A 19,969-nucleotide genomic window follows, 5' to 3' on the forward strand; every position below is an offset into this window, starting at 1 on the left:
CACCAAAGACTTCACATTTATAAACTTTATTATGCACCATGTCAAAAAATGTAAATTCAAAGAACTTGCATGGACTGACTTTCAAAACTTCAAGAAAGAAAAAGAAGATGTAACAGAGTGGGAAACATGCTCATGTCCTAACTTTGTTTGGAACATGTGGCAGGCGTCAAATTTAGAATTAGTTTATTTTTTTTACAACAAATAACAGAGTTGATCAGATTGAACATTAAATATCTTGTCTTTGGACTGTACCCCTTTGAATATAAAAAAGAAAAAGATTTGCAAATCATTGCATTCTGTTTGTATTTATGTTTTACACAGTGTGCCAACTTATTTGAATTGGGGTTGTACATAGAACTGTGTAAAAAATGAGTACAATGTGTTTAGATGTGTTAAAATAAGTACCTCACTGTACCAAAGGAAATGCAAAGCAGCAAATCAACCTTGTGGGAGTTTTACATTTCAAATTAAAAATAAATCATCAAATCAATAAATCCTGTTCCACACAATGCAGTTAGTTAATTTAGTACAGGTCAACATGGCCTATGCTTCCAAGCCCTGCATAACAACTGCATTATCAGTTGACAAAACTCAATATGCACACATTCACACGCTACAAAGACTAAGTCTGTATAGCAGGTAAAAAAAACCCTGCTCTGCTCCGCCTAAATACGTCCATGCCGCATGTACTACATGTAATAATAACTCCATTATCTTCACACATTTACAATTACACACCTCAGAAGGGTTTATATATTATTATTATTATTATTATTATTAATTACTTTAAATAAATTTCAAGTGTTCTGATGAAGTTGTCAAAGAAAGACATCAAACATGGTATTTGAAATAAGCTTTTATTTTGAATTTTGGCCACACTGACAGAGCAATCTGAGACACCATGAAACCCCCATATCAAAATTGATGTATGCTGAAATGAAACTTGCAAGATTTGTGCTAATGTCTGAGTTTGCTGTTGATCCAGGGAAGATATTTTGAGATATCCGTGTAGACGTTGGGTACATCTGGGTAGCTGCAGGTGTTGTTGTTGTTGAAAGACACGACACCGACAGCCATCCCGTTGCACACCAGAGGACCACCGGAATCACCCTGTGAAGAGGAAGAAGCTTAGTGTGTTTATCATTATTCGATTGAAGGTGTTTGGAGCATTTCTATACCAGCTAACATTTTCAATAAACAGACAGAAAACATACCTGACAGAATCCTTTGTCTGAGGGATATCCACCTGCACAGATGACATCGGCAGGAAGACCACGCCATTTCTCCTTACAGTCTGGCCGGCTAATGACAGACACGTCCACCACTCTCAGATCATCAGAAACTACACCACCACTAGTTGTGTAACCCCATCCAGCTACACGGCACATTGTGTTTTCTTGTGTGTTTATTTCAGATCTGGGAATTGGAATTGTTTGCACTCTGTTGTTCAGTTTAGCCATCCCAGCCAGCTGCAGACACACACAGTCAGAGAGGAGAAATTAAAAATTTGCAGTCTAATGTCCTAACATATTTTCTTTTATTTATCAGACTCTAATTTAATAAACAATTGCAGGAATGTGGTACTGATGATAAAAATGACTAAGAAAATGTACTACTGTAAAAGAAGTAGAAGTACTTACTCTGAGAAGCATGATGTCCTTGCCAGAGCCTTCACTCACAAAATGTGGGTGTATGTATCTATGTGCAATGTTCATTCTTGATCCAACCTTACTGAGATGGTGGGTGCCAAGAACAACGTGTTTAACTCCCCTGAATGAGAGATCATTGAGCGATTGTCAGTATATTTTCTAAGATTGTAACAACAACAACTTAAAACATTAAGTATTTTTTACTTAAAAAGTTGGTTAATATATCTTGAAATATTTTTAAATTGATTTCTAATTACACGAATCAAAGATTGCTGAAAGGGGAATTGTAACTCACAGGCGGCCACAATGTGCAGCGGTGACCACAGTGTCTTCCCGGATGAGGAATCCTCCACATACATGTTCTTCTTTACTGTTCTGCAGAGAGACCATATACAGCATCGAGTTCTCCGGGGCTTTCTGCCCGTTTATGATTTCACTCCCACGTGCTGCAAAGATAAGTCAAAATTAACTTGATGTCACATTTAATGGTTCAAGAAAAATAACCAGTTTTGGACATGTTACCATTTCCTCCGAGACATGTCAGAGCATGAACAAGTAGAAATTTGTACAGAGCATGCATGATGCCAGCAAGGCACTTGGCTTGTCCTCTTGGGGGGTGTCAAGTTGACTCTTTTATACCGTTTGCTTTGTTTTCAAGTGAGATAATCATCTTTGTTATCTTGACTTCCAACCACATCTGTCGTGCAACGTATGTTTGCAAGTTTGCAATTTGTTTTTTATCTTTGTATGATCTGGTTAGTTTAATTTATCTGATGCCTCAGCAACCTGAAGCACAAATATGATATCATCAGTATGTGATGAAACTAACATAGTCTGGCACATTAATTCATTTTTCTACTTCTTTTATATCTTTCATCATTTAATTTTATATTTTGGATATTTTCAGCCTCTTGATTCAGTTAATTCTGTGCCATTCAGACCTCCTTTCCCCATTGTAAATGATAATAATAATGATAATAAGGTATTTGACACTATTAGTCATAGTTTACTAATAAGAAAACTTAAAAGACATGGTATTAGAGGGGTAGCATACTCACAGATCAATAACTGTCTTGAAAATAGAGATCAATATGTCAAATAAGCAATGACATTCAAAGTTCAGTGTTCAATTCAAGTTCAAGTTCAGTTCATCAAGGTTCAGTGCTGGGCCCCAAAGTTGTTTATATTGTCAACCCATACTCACTCCAGTCATTGAAATCTGGCACTTGGGTGGTGACTTTGTCAAACAGACAAAAAATGCCATCCTTAATGTCAGCATGATATGCAGCTGGTTGCCATTATAGTTTTACAGCACTAGGCAAAGTCAGGGGAAAACGCAAGACAAAAACAAAAGTTAAGGCGGCAAAAGTTCGAGTAGGGCGGGTGGAAGTGGTGGTGGATGGGCCGAACAAACACTGACCTTGATCTGGAAGAGCAGTGTTTGCATTGTGTAAGATTATAACGCCAAACCCTGTTCTTTTTTTCCTAAACCCAACCACATGCATTAGTTATTGAAGGAAAAAAAACCCCATCAATTTGAGTAGTAGTACTGACAGAGTGCATTTACACGTGGTATATGCAGGTATACGGGGTATAGCTACCTCTTTTTTGCCCGTTTATTGTATTCATCTATCAGCCAAGACGCCACTGGAATATATAGGAGAGTATGCCTACTTCTTTCTTGGTAACTTACCCACCTACCTAGTAGTACACCGACCTTATTAACTATCACTACACCACTGCTGAAAACCATATTTAAAATCATGTAAAATATATAATATATATATCATTTCTTTAGTTAAACAGGACATTTATGTCTGGCTGTTTGCAACACATGCAAACATTTATCCTTAGAGCAAGAAATGTATCCACAACCACACAAACAGCAGGGGTGGAATCATTTGTTTGATTTATCATCCCTACCCACTTATCATTTTTGGGGTTACGACAGACTCAAGCTTATCTTGGGCCCAGCTTACAGTGGGCGAGAGGCAGGGTTAAGTTTGGACACACCAGCAGCCTGTCACAGGACTAATATACACAGGAAGACAATTACACTCACATTCATGCCAACTGTTAATGTTTTGTACAGTGCTAATAATATGATTTGTCCAGATTAAAAACTGTATGTAATACTAAACATATCGAGCATCCACAAGCAGCTTTTGGCCCACTGTCAAGCCTGTTGACAATAATTACTATGGGTGGGGGGCACCACAATATTTGGTTTTGATCCAATCCCAAGTAATACAGAGCTAGAATCACTGATATCAATATGACTTTCATACTTTCAGCTTGAAAGACTCTGCAAAAAAAACCAACGGACTCACAGGTAATCTCCAAGCATACACTGACCACCTTCAACTGTAAAAAACCGCCCTCAACACTGCCCACTCTGCTTACTTTTCAAACCTCATCCACACTGGCTCCAATAACCAAAGGCTCTTTTTTTCCACCATCAACAAACTCCTCAATCCCAGCAACAACATTTCAAACTCATTCACCGCTGAAAAGTGCAATTCTTTCCTTTCTTTCTTCCAATCCAAAATTGATACCATCTACAATTGCCTATCCTCCTCCCCCATCACCCATTCCTCCTCCCTCCCCCCTGCTCCTCTTATCACCTCTCCACTCTCTAGATTTTCACCCATCTCCCCGGCTGATTTGTCCAAAATCATCCCAACCATGAAATCCTTCATCTGCATCTAGATCCCATCCCATCTTCCTTTGTTAAACACTGCTTCCCCACCATCTCCCCAATTATCTCAGGGATTATCAACTCCTCCCTCAAATTTTCCACTGTTCCCCCATCACTGAAACTGGCTGCTGTAACCCCCATCATCAAGCAACCTGGACTCAACCCTGACAGCATCAATTACTTCCGGCACATTTCCAACCTCCCATCCTCATCTAAAATCCTGGATGTGTTGTCGCCTCACAAATCAAAGCCCATCTCACCAATAATGATCTCTACGAACAATTTCAATCCGGATTCCGTACCCACCACAGCACTGAAACTGCCCTCCTCAAAGTAACAAATGACCTTCTCCTCTCCTCAGATTCTGGCCAACTCTCCATCCTCATCCTCCTGGGCCACACTGCTGCCTTTGATACCATTAACCACTCCATCTTACTCTCCCGCCTACAATCTCTCTTCAACATCACAGATGATGCCCTCACCTGGCTCCAATCATACCTTAATGAAAGGAAGCAATTCGTCTACATCAGCAACTGCTCCTCCTCGACTGCCCCCCTGTCCCAAGGTGTACCCCAGGGTTCGGTGCTTGGTCCTCTCCTCTTCATCCTCTACCTCCTCCCCCTCGGTCAGATCATCCGTTGCCATGGCCTCTGTTTTGTGACGACCCCTCCAGTCCACTAACTGTCTCTGCCCGTTTCTGCTGTGTTTTCTCTCTTGCAGGAAGCAGGGCAGAGGGTGTCGCCAGCTTGATCAGCTGATGGGCTCATCAGCCTGATGAGCCACACCTGTGTGGACTCTTAAAAGCTCCCCTCCTGCCTGTCATCTCTCTCTTGCTGGTCTGGTCGGAGCAGCGGGCTGCTGCTGCTGTTTGTTTTGTTGTTCTCTCCATACATTTCCACACATCCACACATGCTTACACTACTGATTACTGACTTTCACGTTTACCTTAGTTTGATTATCTTTTGTAAATAAATACATTATTTTCGCACGGTAAAACTCGTCTTATTTCCCATCTTTGTCGCTGCCTCAGAGCTGGGCTGTGATAGTTTCCACTGTTACTCTGGCAACATCCAGCTCTATATCTCTACCAAATCCATCACCTCTCAGACCCACTCCACCCTCTCAAACTTCCTCTCTGATATCAGACACTGGATGCAAATAAATCTCCTCAAACTCAACTACAACAAGTCACACTTACTCATAATTGGTCCAAATTCCCTCACCCTCACAGCCAAAGACTTCCATCAACTTCACCCTCTCCCCCTACCCCCACTGCTGCAACCTTGGAGTCATCTTTGACACCAATCTCTCCTTCAACCAACACATCAAGCAAGTCACGCTTTTATTATATCTTGTATCGACTACTGCAGCAATCCTCCATGGCACAACCTCCAATCTCGTAAATAAACTTCAGTATATCCAGAACTCTGCTGCCCGCCTCCTCACCCACACCCGCTCCCGTGACCACATAACCCCTATCCTCCAGAACCTACACTTGCTCCCTGTTGTTTACCGTATCCAATTCAAAATCCTCCTACTCCCCCACAAAGCACTTCACAACTAGGCCCCCTCCTACCAGTATGAACAAGCCATTCCTAGTTTACAAAAATAATGCAAAAGATGTGTGAGAGTCAAAGGAACTGATTTGTGGAATACTTTTGAAAAGAAAATGAAAATGTGTAATATGCTTAAAGATTTAAAAAATATATTTTCAAATAATAATTCACAAAGTAAGTAAAGTAAGTAAAGTTTATTTATATAGCACCTTTCACAGATATAAAATCACAAAGTGCTTCACAAGAAAAGCAAAAACACAGACAATAATAATATAATGAAAATACAATTTAAAAAAAAAAAAGAAAAGGTCACAAATAAAACAAACCCATAGGAAGCAATAAAAGGAGGTAAAAACATTTAATCAGTCAGCCAAAGGCCTGTCTGAATAAAAATGTTTTAAGTTGCTTCATAAAAATAGTACAGAAATCTGTGGATCTCAGAGAGAAGGGAAGAGCGTTCCAGAGTTTGGGAGCAACAGCTTGAAAAGCACGGTCACCTCGGGTTTTAAAATGGTTCCTAGGGATGGTGAGTAAAATCTGGTCAGAGGACCTAAGAGTCAGATTGGGCGAGTACGGGAGAAGGAGGTCGGCAAGTTACTGTGGCATCTGACCATGTAAAGCTCTAAAAGTTAAAACCAGAATTTTAAAATGAATGCAGAATTTGATTGGTAGCCAGTCCAGAGAGGATAAAATTGGTGTCATATGTGATCTCTTGTTACTACTGATTAAAAGGCAAGCAGCTGCATTTTGGACAATCTGGAGCCGGTTCAAAGTGGTATGGTTTAAACAGGAAAAAAGAGCATTACAATAATCTAAACGAGAGGAAATAAAAGCATAAATAATCATCTCCATCTCAACTCTGGTCACCACAGATCTTAATTTAGCACTATTCCTCAAATGGGAAAAAACAAGAGCTAATAAGCTGACTGACATGACTGTCTAGGGACAAGGACTGGTCAAGAATGACACCTAGATTTCTGACGGTATGCTGAGCATGAGCACTTAAAGGCCCCAAAGAATGCTTAATGACAAGAATGGAGTGTTCTGGGGCAATTATAAGTGATTCTGTCTTTTTAAAATTTAACTGGAGGTAGTTGTCAGACATCCAGCTTTTAATAGCATCCAAACAATCATTTAAAATAGACAATTGGCTGGACTCATCAGTTTTAAAAGAGCAGTATAGCTGAATATCATCAGCATAAAAATGATAAAAGATTCCGCTGCACTGACTAATAATCTGTCCAAGAGGCAGCATATACAGGGAAAATAACATGGGACCCAGAACAGAACCCTGCGGGACACCGCATGACAACGGCGCTGCGTCCAACATAAATTGGCCAGCAGCGACTGAAAAATTCCTGTCAGTGAGATATGAGGAAAACCAATCTACAGCAGACCCAGAAATACCCACTAACTGGTTTAACCTGTTTAAAAGAATGCCATGGTCAACCGTATCAAAAGCAGAGCTAAGATCCAGTAGCACCAGTACAGAGCATTTCCCACCATCAGCTGCCATCATAATGTCATTAGTAACTTTAAGCAGGGCTGTTTCTGTAGAATGCATTTTACGGAAACCTGATTGACAGGAATCATACAAGCTGTGAGTTTCTAATACAGCTGTGAGCTGCTCTGCAACAACTTTTTCAAGCAGTTTGGACACAAAAGGCAGCTTGGAAATAGGCCTGTAATTAATCGGGAGGGTGGGATCTAAATTTGTTTTTTTCAGCAAAGGTTGAACTATGGCATGTTTAAAATGGCTCGGGACAGAGCCAGTTAAAACAGAGAGATTAATAATATCTAAAATAGTGGAGCCAATTGAATTAAAAACACTTAAAAACAAGGATGAAGGAAGAATGTCGCAGGGGCCAGAAGAAGGCTTAATTCTGTGCACAAACTTAGTGATATCCTGTAAGGAAACAGGAGAAAAGGAGCTCAGATTAGTGGAGCAGGGAACGCTAAAGTTATGATGGTTTGAAGATGGGAGGATATTCAAATATAAAACCAAGTTATGTGTGTGTATGAATTTTTGTTTGGGGCTTTTGAATATAAATATATTGTTTAGCTTGTTTGTTTTGTTTTTACTATATAAGTCTAAAGACAACAGTACATACAATTAATATATAGAGGGTAGGTGCAATAAGCTACACCTTTTCAATCAGCAAAATATGCTTTGGTTTATCACTGCATCAAAAGTATTGACCTATTAACATTTTTTTTTATTGTGTATTTAGTTGTACTAGTCCATACCCATTGACTACACAGATGCCCATGTACAGTTTCACATGGTGTGTATTTGGGATACAGGTCATAGGAAGTTGCAGATTAAATAGTCAACTGAACCCATTAAGAAGAGCAATGTACTCAGACAGAGTTTTTGTGAATTTGATAGCATGATTGTTTCATTGAAAGTACAGTAGTACCATTGCCAATAGTGGGATAGTTAGTGGGCTAAAACTGTACATTACTACATTACATATTACATTATTACATTACTTGAGATATTATACACATTTATGTGATGAGCCACGCCCTCCGGAATATTCATTGCCTTATAGAAGCTCAGATTTAGTAAGTTTTCCAACTTTTGCCAAGAGAGAACTTTAGATATTGATCCCTAGATTATGTTCACCCAGTTTCATGCAGATCGGTCAAACTTCCTAGGAAGAGATCGATTTTAAGTGTTTTTTTAAAAATTCAAAATGGCAGACAATCTATATAACCGGAAGTTATGGGTTGTTGAGGCAAATGTGTTCCTCATGAGAAGAGGCATCTCTGTGCAAAGTTTCATGTCTCTACAACATACAGGGCATGAGATATGCCCATTCAAAGTTTGCAATTTCAATCGGTTGCTATAGCGCCCCCCTTTGGCCAATTGATGTAATATTACTTCATTCACATCCTCCCATGACCCTCTACCACTGTGCCAAATTTCACATGGATTGACCAAGTCAGTGAGGAGAAAAACGTGGAACAGAGACACAGACAGAGTTTTCGTCATTATATAGTAAGATAAGTTCATAGAAATAGAAGAATGAAATAAAGTTGAAGTTTACCGTGAAATATAGGTGTACAGATTAATAGATGATCTGTGCTGATTAAGATTTAACAGAAGTCTTTGGCGTTTAGACGCTACAGGGAGATTTTTTGAGATCGTGGGACATCTGAGTGGCATCAAGATAAATCCCCACATGGAGTCTAGTGTTATGACCCTGGGTCATTTATTTGATTCTGCTGTTCTGTTGTTCCTCCCTGCCTGAGGGTGGTGCTGCCACCCTTAGTGTGTTTCTCTCTCTCCAGGTGCTGGCTGCTGATTGGTGGTTGGAGATTGGTGGAGCTGGTATAAAATGGCCGCTGCTTGAGCTGTTTTTCCTCTTCTCTTGGCCCTACTCCCAACTGCACCATGCTTCATCGTGCTGTGTTAGAAATGAGTTAATTGTGATATTAGTCCAGCAGTCCAGGTAGCTGTAGGGGTGGGTAGCCCTTTTTGTTCATCCTTTTTTCTCCTGTTTATTTATAGGGAGTCAGGTGAGTGACCTGTATTTTTATTTTATTTACTTTTGGGTAGGTAAGTTAGTTTTGGAGAATAGATTGTTTTGTATGTTGTTTTGGGCCACGCCCACCCTGAAGCTTATTGCTGCCTTTCTTGTTGAATGTTAAATAAATGATCTTTTGTTGGACTGCAGCTGTGTGGCATTGGTCATCCTTGGGAGTGGGGAAAGAGGGGAGCATCCTTTCCTGCTATGTACCGGTTCCCCTAGGCCGGTCGAAACACTAGACACTGGTGGAGGTGGTGGTGGCTGATGACTCTGATTGGTGAATGCTAAGGCGAATAGAGGCTGCATCTGAGGGTACAAACAGCAGCAGCATGAAAGAACTGTGGGCAGAAAAAGAACCATATTTAAAATGAGTAGCAGTGAGATGATAGGCTGACAGAGAAGGTGTGTCACTGTGCTATTGGTTTATTGTGGATCAGCTGTAGTAAACCTAAACTGGGCAAACTGCTGAGTCAGTGACACCTTTTTTGTATATCTACTTAATGAGAGAGTTAGATACTGATACTAAGATACCAAACACTGATCATGTTCAGTTGCCACCATTTTGCTGTTTTGTGTTTGGAAAAACAGCCCACGCGAACATTTCCTCTGAATTCTGCAACAAACCAGTTGAACCACAGAAACCTGTTTCCTGCGCTAACTCAATCGCTTTGATAATTTTTTAACAGCAAGGGGTCAAAAAGGATCATCACATTTCATAAATACAAAAATACTATGGTGAAGGCTCCATGTTGATGCAGAGCCTACGCCATAGCTTCATGTGGATCCCCCAAGAAATGTAACTACACGTCGTGGAAACGCAGACCTCCTGTCTGTTTTTGTGAGCTGAAACCATTTCCCTCAGTGGAAACAAAGCTTGTATTTACTGTAATTTCACAGATAAGAAACAATAACTTGTGAAGACAATAAAGCCCCCACAAAAATAGCATTTTAAGTCTTGATTGTAATTTATCCTTAAAGGGCCAGTGTGTAAAATGGGTTGAAAACCGTTGGAAACAGTGACATCAGCGGTCAAATTCTAGATTGCAGGGCTCACTCGCTCACCCCTCTCGTCGGGTAAATGACGATGGCCTCGTAGGGACAAAAAGCCTTGCGCACGAGTTTTTCAGGAGTAGGTCTATCTAGCGATGAGGTGAATGTTTATTTAGAAATCTAAACCATGTTACGATGTTGTAATGAATCCCTCACGAGCAGGAGACCAGAGGAGCGTTCGGGAGAAAGGCTCGTTATTTGAGCACTCCAGAAACTCTGGTAACACTCCACTCCGTCCCAAACTCTGACTCTTCTGGCGTAACAGACACACTTCATAACTTTACACACATACTCGTTTATGATACTAAGTGGAGACCCCCCTCCCCTCTCTGCTCTGCCAATCTCCAGCCCACACACTGACTGACAGCGTAGCCTGTAAACAGAGCTCAGCTGTTTATTTAGCCTAGCAATATCTCCAGACTATAGTAGCTGCAATGGACGACTTTGAACGCGATTTTGAAGAGTTTCTTGTAGCGGACACAGACCCAGAGCCATACCTGTTTGAGCCGGAGCAGACAGATGAGGAACTCCATGTGTTGGATGCTGAGCGGGCGAGAAGAGAGGCTGAATCCTCCGCTCCCATTTTGCTGCACAGAATGGGGTCGGTGCTACCATCATTGGGGAGATATATCATCAGGAGGAAAAGCGCCGCAAAGAGTGCATCACAAGGAGTGAAATTGCGTCTTCTTTTCCTCGCAGATGAAGGTTCGGGTTCATTCTGTCCTGTTGCATGGTAAGTGTGGTCCATTCGCAAACTTTATAACTAAAAAAACTTTTCACTACTCTCTATCGACGAACTCCTAACACTCTCTGCTGTTTCCTCCTGCTTCATCCTTCCTTCCGCTGTCTTCGTTTGTTCATTTACACATGCGAAACACGTTCTCTGGCTGGCTGGACTGTCCACTCGGTCTGCCGTACATACATGGCAGCGCAAGATGGCAACCTCTCTAAAGCAAGGCCCTTGATATATATATATATATATATATATATATATATATATAAAAGCATCATTATAAGGCTATGAAAACCAAACGAATTTTATTTTATAGCGATTATACACTTGTATAAACATATTAATGGGTAGAATATTCAGATTCAGATTCAGATTGACAATAAACCATGCCAAATATTACACACTGGCCCTTTAAGGGATTTATACTTTGGGATTTATCCTGGCTTCATATGAGCAGAGGAAATCTCCACCGGCCGCTATGCTGCGAATGCTGCGAGTTATAGTGAGGCTGATTTGTGTATCGTGTTTGAAATTGTCTCAAATAAGTCATGTTTAATCAACTAAACTTTACAGCACTTCACAGAAATCTCCGCCGCCAACTACTGTTTTGGAGGTGTAACTGCAGCGTGACACAGACACATCACCACACAAGTATAAATGCTCACAATGGCATAGGTCACGTGCGTAGGCTACGGCGCAGGGTCTGCCGAACAACTATAAATCCCGCTTAAGATTTGTAACTGCAGGCTTTATGTCGAAAGTGAAATCCATATTTTTAAAAGATTGAAATTCTAAGTGCACTGTATATAAGCGCAACAGATCATTTGAAGTAACCATCATCATTTGAAACGTTGTTAAGGGACCTACAACTCTTAATTACTCTGAGGCCCCCTTGTGTGTTAATCCAGCTCTGAGTTTGTGCAAGATATGAAAAATATACAACTTTGTGGAGATCAAAAGACTACAAAGTCTTAACTGATGAGTACATGACCTCTGTTGTTCTGTACCAAGGCCATATACTGTACAGCATTTAGTTTGCTCTGAAAAAAAAGAAAAGAAAAAACAAACAGACAAGGAAATGTGAATTGTAATTGAGCTAATGTCCCATTTGTTGGCCTGAGACTATCAATCAGATGTATTTCTGAGCATGTCAGAACATAAAGCAAAATTTGTGAAGAGCATGCATTATTTTCTTACTTTATTTTCTATTTCTTGTATGCATCAGGCGCCAATGTCATGGCTAATGTGAAAGAAACAACTGCTTGCAGAGCTGGTGGTGCAGCAGGGTGAAGTATATTATAATTAGAATGTGACTGACTGTGAATATTTTCTCCTTTCTCTCATTTTCCACACTTTTAATCTCCTTGTTTTGTTTGTTTTGGGGTATTTATTTAGACCTATTAGTGGACCTATTTGTTTTAAAGTTTGCAGATGCTTGGTCACATCAAGTGCAAGAACACAGATGCCAGTATTCTTTGGTGCGGAAATACCCACCCAACAGCCCACTGAAACATTTCTCCGAAATCTATCACAAACTAGACGAAACACATAACCACAATTTTCATGAGGTTGAAGTGTGAATTTTGTTCTCACAGTTATGAAACTAATGGTCTGGTTAGAGCATGAAGGAGAGGACAAACATGCACAGATCCAGACAGGGAAATTATTGTCTTGCTCCACATGTAACATATGCATTTATAACATGTAGGAAAAAAATGCACTCTGCCTGTCACGTTTTGTTTTGTTATAACTGGACTTTGGTGAAATGATTTGTCATGTAGTAAGTTGGTTCACAAACTGAAAACATCTGTAGTTATGTTTTTTTTTTTTTTTTTTTTTTTAATATAAAGTCATTTGTCACTACCCTTCTACTTACCTACTGTGGAGATGGGTCTGGCTATGTGAGACTTCAGATGGAATAAGCTGCATGACCTGCGAGCAGGATCAAGTAGTATTGTAACATTTAATGGCCTCATGTTTTGGGGTTTTTCATATCCTGATATTTGAGCATTTTCAGTTTATACAGGGTTCCCACTCTTTTCTAGAAATTATTTTCCAGGACGTTTATTCCTCTCCCGCCCCCAGAGGTCTGATTTAAAAGATGTGCAGTCTATGGCTATAACATATCTATAATAATTTTGAATTTGGACTGTCTTCCTGACATTGTCCCTTGCCCCTGTAATTAGAGGACAACAACACACATTTGAAACAATCTATTGCTGCTCATACTGACTGTTCACACAGTAAATTACTGTTCTTAGCTTTTTCATATCTTTCATATTCTATGTATTACACATACTGTACACACCACATGGCACTTTACTGCTTCTTTCACACTTTTGGTTAGATGCTAAACTGCATTTTGTTGTTCCAGAACAGTCATTTTAGGTTACTCTAGTACTCTAAGAAACAAGATTAAGTGTTGATGACCAATATCTCAAGCTAGCACCACTGTATCATATTGAACCTAAAATATATTTATTTCTAACTCTCAGACATAAACATTGTTTGCTAGCTAGCTTTTTAGTTTAGCTTATATGTAGTGTCTTACTATTATAAATGTATGGTTTATACTTATTCTATTTATGAATTTTTGTCTTTATTTGCTCTGCTTTATCTATACTTTATTGTTTATATTTAAATAAATGATATATTTATAATAAGATTTTATTGATTTACTGTTTAAAGCAGCTGTGTGGAACTTTTTACCATTAATAAAACTGTCCCTAGTTCGTATCACCCCCCCTTGAAGATCCGCATATTTATTTGAACCCAACAGCGACAAAAAAGCCTTTCTCTATATGGCTATTTAGCGTAGCCTCGCTCGGGTCGGACACACAGCAGAAGTCAGCAAACCAGAATACGGCACCCGAGGCGGAAGTGATTCTGCTCGCCCGCAGCGGCCCGCAGCGATTAAACCACAGAAGGAGGAGCCACGTTTACAGTGTTCTTCGAGTAAGCAGTACGCAACGGGCACTGCTGAACACATAACACCTAACAGTTTTACCAGAGATGTATCTATGAGGACTTGGTTGTACTTGTGATGGCATGGCGGATAACGAAGGAGCATCATCTAAAATTATCTGTGACTGTGACCATGAACACAAATATACAGCAGGCAGTTGTCCTCAGTTTTTAAGAAATTCAGAGCTGCACCAGAACATTTATGAACAGGTCTTACTTTACTGCTAATTTGTGTGTAACGTTAGCATGTTAGCATGTTTCCACTAATTACTTGGACTGACCTAACGTTAGTAGCGTTAGCTTTGCAAGCGAAGGCTGCAGGTAACAGCTTTGCTGTGTTAGGATTATGTTATGTCTTCACTGTGTATCTTCACATAAAAGAATACTCCGACGATTTGGGAGTTATGCCCTTTCTCTGTCATTTTCATATTGAGACAACATGATCGATATCTTTTTTGTGTCTGTACGTCCAGTGGCTGGGTCTCAGCGTTTAGCATTGCGTTTATAGGGGGTCAGTACGTCCTGCGCTGTGATCTGCGGAGGGATACACCGGTGAGCAGGCACAGACGTAGCTTGTAAACAAAACTCAGCTGTTTATTTAGCCTAGCGATATCTCCAGACTATAGTAGCTGCAATGGACGACTTTGAACGCGATTTTGAAGAGTTTCTTGTAGCGGACACAGACACAGAGCCATACCTGTTTGAGCCGGAGCAGACAGATGAGGAACTCCATGTGTTGGATGCTGAGCAGGCGAGAAGAGAGGCTGAATCCTCCGCTCCCATTTTGCTGCACAGAATGGGACTCGGTGCTACAATCGTCGGGGAGGTATATCATCAGGAGGAAAAGCGCCACAGAGAGCGCATCACAAGGAATGAAAACTTTGCAGCAGTCACTAATCCTGGCGTGATTGAAACTTTTTTGCATGTTCCTAAGATGAACTGGAAAAAACGCCCCAGGCCTGCAGGAGCTGATGGACAGTTTTCAGTCGGGTGAGTAATATCGTCCGTGTCGTCTCTTTGTTTGCTTTTACCGAGTGACCTAGCGTACCTGTCCCAGAGCCATCTGCAGCTGTTGCTCACCAGTGTATCCCTCCGCGCAAGATGTACTGACCCCCTACAAGTGCCATGCTAACTGCTGTCTCAATATGAAAATGATAGAGAAAGGGCATGACTCCCAAATTGTCGGAGTATTCTCTTCACATAATAATGCAGACTCAGCAGATGACTTGTTAACTGTTTATTCCTCCTTACACCGACCGTACACGGCTGCTTCTCATTGTTTCCAGTAGCACAACGGTTACTACATTACCCAGAATAACTTGAGGCTCACACTACTACGGTAGCCGTAGTAGCTCAAAATACACAACAGCTTCGATTAGATCAGAACAGAAACACGACAGGAGAATTTACTGAGTAATTTTGCTGTTTCCACTAATTACTTGGACTGACCTGACGTTAGTTAATCCTCTCGCTCTCCAAAACAAATGCATGCGGTAATTGCCGGCTGCAGTTGGAACTTTACGACACCAGGCTGTGGGTGTCATACTGCTTTGACCGGCTTTGACCAAAGGGGTGCTATAATCAATGAACACGAAAAGTTCCACACAGCTGCTTTAAGTAGCCTAAATTTGATTTTGCCATATTTTATCATTTCTTTCTATCACCATTGTATTGAGTTTTTATATTTTATTCCTTATCTTGCATTATTTTATCTACTCATATTTTATTGCTCAGTGTGCATTAGTTACCAAGTACATTTTTGCTTTATTTCCTATGTTGTTTTTGTTGTTTAATCAACCTGCAAAGCCCTTTGAATTACATTTGATTTGTTTAAAAATTGCAAAATATTGACTGATTGATAGCTGTAATGCTAATTTAGCCATGTTGAATCCCATTCATTAATGCTAACAACATTAGCAATAAGAACTGCCAGCAGTTCAAATGAACATGTAAGTCTTTAGTTTTCACTGCCTACCCTCCCTCTCATTTAAGGGGTGCCTCTTCCCTGTGGTCTGTGTGCGTCTCACTCGGGTGGTGACAACTACTTTGATTGGAAAGTAGCTAGCTAAAAACTACATGAAAAGTCGCTAATCTCTTCTCTCCTCTCTGTGCACATAAATTATACAGTAGTTTAATAGAGCTGTCTTCCTAATGAAGTTTTTCTCATTCACATATTTTCTGTTTCTGCTGTCAGACGATGGATCAAGTGTGAAATACTGAAATGGCCCCCCAAGTGGCTTTTCACCCTGCTCAACTTTGTTGGTGTGAATGAGGATGGATTGCAAAAAGGGCAGTGAAACTTTGTAGATCTGGCAAAGATTTTTTGACTTAAAAAATGTGCATCTAGCAAAGAGAGTGCCTAATTGGTCAAATTGAACATTTTTAGATGATTCCATAGACATAAGTAAGGCAGTCGAAATATAACAGAAAACTACTGTTGGGCTAATAACGTAGACTCACGGTGTTCCGGACACTTTGCACAGTAAAAGTCCCTTAAGATATCAATGCGTGGACAGAGAATCCTGATTGGCTTATCTGTCTCTGTGGGCGGGTCTTACACGCACACCAAAGTTTGATTGACACATTTTGGACCAGTCGTTTGGGAGAAATTAAAAAAAAAAAAACGTCACTTGACAAGGGTGTCCGAAATACCATAGACATATATACATAGATGCCGCATCGAGTGCCTGAGCGCGTCCTCACCGGCCGCCATCTTGGATGGGTCTCGCTTCGCCTCCACAGTGCATTCACTTCTATTGAGGAAGGAGCTGTATGCACAAGTAAACAGCTCCTTCCTCAATCGAAGTGAATGCACTGTAGAGGCGAAGCGAGACCCATCCAAGATGGCGGCCGGCGAGGACGTCGGCTCTGATAGGCAGTGCCAGTCAATGCGGTGTCTACGTATATATGTCTATGTGAAATACCGTGTGTGCTCACGGTGATCCAGACGGTTAGACATTTTGGCTGATGGTATTCCGGACAGGTAAGGAGGAGGTTATTCTAACACTATTTAAGCACACATTTTAGTAAATATCAGATATTTAATGCATGATATTGATGAGTAACTATCACATATTGTATATTTATCATCTCTAAGCATTACATTTTCTGATATGAAGCGCGTCAGAGAGTCTATAATGGCGGCGCAATTGAAAACGGTTGTAATGTTTAGGGATGGGAAGCACAAGCAAAAACACTATTCGAAAATCGTGGCAACTATTTGACAATTTTTCGGCTATTTAATTAATTAGGCTAATGTTAGCTAGCTCAAGTTCACATTGATGTTAGTGCCCTACCCTTAATACCAATATCGTCAGCTTAACAGTAACCTTACAAAATCCCACGCGGCTTCATATTGTTCATTTTGTTGTGAAATTGTCCTACGTTTACATCGCATTTTAAATAAACTCAATGCATGTTACTTACATTTGGTTTGCTGTCAACATCTATTTGTCACATGGAGGTATTCCATGACTGACAGGCCCATGACGCGCATGTGCGGACTGCTGCCTAGCACTACTGCAAGCACTACTCCAAGTCACTGGGTGGCGCAGTTGCGAAAAATGAAGGGTCTTATTTCTGCGGTCCTAAAACTGCGGCGCTCAAGCCTGCAGCTGGACCCTTCTCCCTCTGTCTGTCACTCAACAGAGGAGACAAAGAGAGGAGAGAAAAACTTCACACTCGATATACAGCAATACAGCAACAATCCTGAACTGAAAGTCGCTAGTTTTTGGCGCTTCTTTGGAAAAAATAAGTCCTTACTGGGGTCTGGAAAGTCGATAAATCTGGAATGGAGACACTGGGTAGCGGGACCATAGATATATATAATCTGTATATGATGTCTATGAGCGGAACTGCTCTGAGGGAATATGCAAATTTGATTGGCTGGTAGCGTCACGTGGGGCTCTGTGCCGGCTAGAAGCAGAGAAGCCTGCAGCTCAATTTTGACAGCTGAGACATGTAGGCTATGCCTATACGCAAAATGTGTAACCCGTTTGCTTTCACTCACAAGGTAGAGAGAAGCAGAGGGAGGAGAAATAATTTTCCAGGGCAACTTTTTTTTCTCATTTTCCATATGTTTTCCATGACTGGAAAATTGATCAATTATTTTCCAGGTTTTCCAGGACACGTGGGGACCCTGGTATATTTTATTTGGTGGTTATAATGTTTACTCTTACAGCAGCTGTAGTACAGTATTTTCTCATGTTTTATTTAAATAAAAGTCACCCTAAAACAAGCAGTAAGAGCAGTTGAAGTTACTAGAGGGCTCCAGCAGGGGCAGCATAGAGCAACTGAGATACTTAAAGGGATACTTCGTTCTGTTCTGTTTTTTTGATGTTTACGTTTTATAAGATGAACTCAAATAAATAATATCTGAAGATCAATATATTACAGGGGTGGAGTTGGTGCTCTGAAACTAACTAATAGTTGAATGGTAAAGTATCCTGACAGACGGCCGGTCACTCAAACCAGCCATGCCCTTAATTATGAAAAACTTTAAGCCTTAATAAAATGTAAACAGGTGAGTTCTATTCAAAATCCCACACCCACCCAGACATCCACGCCCACACACACACACACACACACACCAGACATTCACGACATCTGCATATTGCATTAGAGATGAGTTTACCTGTTTTTTGTTTGTTTGTTTATTTTAAATATGATTCTTTGTCTGTATTTTTTATTTTTATTTTAACAATCATACACACACTTTGTTATTTTAACTGCGTACTTTTCTAATACAGGACGAAGCTTTTTAGCAAAGAGTGAAGGCTCTGTGAATATAACTTGTGTTTAGGTCTTCACTGTGCCCTCATCCTGAGATTTGTAATGTATATCTTGAATAGTAATTTAAACTTTAAATAATAACAAGGTTATGTAGTTTTATTTACAGAAATGAATAAAACTCTAAGATGCAGGCCCACTGTACAGATATATATTTTTAAAAAAATCTTACACTCCTTAAACTCTTGAAAGCCTTGCAACCTCCAGTGGAGCTTTGGCGACCTCTAGTGGGGGTTGGGACCTTAGGTTTGGAACCAGTGCACTAGTGTGTTCATTGTAATGAAAGTACCAAGCTCAGTGCGACAGTGTGGCTCATTTTTGTGTGTTTGTGGGTGTTTCTGGACAAATCATGAAGTTTTATGACACAAGGAATTGAGATACATCAGGATTTTTCAGACTTTCAGAGTTACCCACTAAACATGAGATGCTTTATGCACCAGTCTACTTTATGTGATCTGTTGAAATTCTAACTTTTGTATGTGTATTTACAGGCTAAAATTAGCAATATGTCACTGTTGATTCTTAAGAAACACTTGAACTGAACATGTTTATAAAAGGACACACTTCAGAATCATTTCAGGAGGTTTTAGTGTGAGATTCACAGGCTGTTTAACACTTTTTTAAAAGCTTACTTTAGCTACAAAAAGATCTGCAACCATGTTTAACATACTTTGCTGTCGAAAGGTTTGTCTGACAGATGCTTTAACAAGATTTCTGTAAATACTGTTCTGTCTCTGAAGTCAGTTCTGTTGGTAAATCATTTTTCTAACAATTTGAAATTGAATTTGTTAATGTTTCTTCAACAAGATAAGATAAGAAAGCTCCAGGTAAAAAAAGGTCCCTGTGAAGACAGTTAACATGATAACTAGACAAAAAGAAACAGCTCTATAATGTAATGCAGTGTGTGGAGGTGTTTTATCAGAATAAGATTTCATAGACGTTGTTTCAGATATTTTATTAACATCATTTTTATGAAGAAGCTAAAAACTGGCTAT

At 40.1% G+C, this 19,969-nt stretch overlaps 1 protein-coding gene across 5 annotated transcripts; it reads right to left on the reverse strand.

Annotated features, from left to right (window-relative positions):
- Positions 1–843: 843 nt before the first annotated feature.
- Positions 844–18,288, reverse strand: LOC125894115 (duodenase-1-like). 5 transcript variants are annotated; one of them, XM_049585311.1, is made up of 7 exons: positions 3,251–3,278; positions 3,070–3,134; positions 2,854–2,963; positions 1,945–2,095; positions 1,641–1,770; positions 1,215–1,469; positions 844–1,110 (listed from the first exon to the last, which is right to left on the reverse strand). In XM_049585311.1, exons 4-7 carry the CDS (start codon positions 2,046–2,048, stop codon positions 958–960), a joined length of 642 nt encoding a protein of 213 aa, XP_049441268.1. In that variant the 5' UTR covers positions 2,049–2,095; positions 2,854–2,963; positions 3,070–3,134; positions 3,251–3,278; the 3' UTR covers positions 844–957. The 5 variants fall into 5 exon arrangements, with proteins under 5 accessions (XP_049441268.1, XP_049441264.1, XP_049441263.1 ...); XM_049585307.1 differs by lacking the exons at positions 2,854–2,963; positions 3,070–3,134; positions 3,251–3,278 and adding exons at positions 13,099–13,154; positions 17,613–17,918; XM_049585306.1 differs by lacking the exons at positions 2,854–2,963; positions 3,070–3,134; positions 3,251–3,278 and adding an exon at positions 17,949–18,288.
- Positions 18,289–19,969: the final 1,681 nt, after the last annotated feature.

This window comes from Epinephelus fuscoguttatus, linkage group LG9, assembly GCF_011397635.1.
Source record: "Epinephelus fuscoguttatus linkage group LG9, E.fuscoguttatus.final_Chr_v1".
Lineage (NCBI taxonomy): Eukaryota > Metazoa > Chordata > Actinopteri > Perciformes > Serranidae > Epinephelus > Epinephelus fuscoguttatus.

What these genes read in the sequence shown, in the direction of transcription:
- LOC125894115 (XM_049585306.1), bottom strand. Translation starts at nt 18,261, where the DNA reads ATGGAAAATGAGAAAAAAAAGTTGCCCTGGAAAATTATTTCTCCTCCC. An exon ending in TATCGACTTTCCAGACCCCA is followed by an intron (nt 2,096 to 17,948) that starts GTAAGGACTTAT and finishes TTATCTTTGCAG; the next exon opens with CACGTGGGAGTGAAATCATA. An exon ending in AGGACATCATGCTTCTCAGA is followed by an intron (nt 1,470 to 1,640) that starts GTAAGTACTTCT and finishes GTGTGTCTGCAG; the next exon opens with CTGGCTGGGATGGCTAAACT.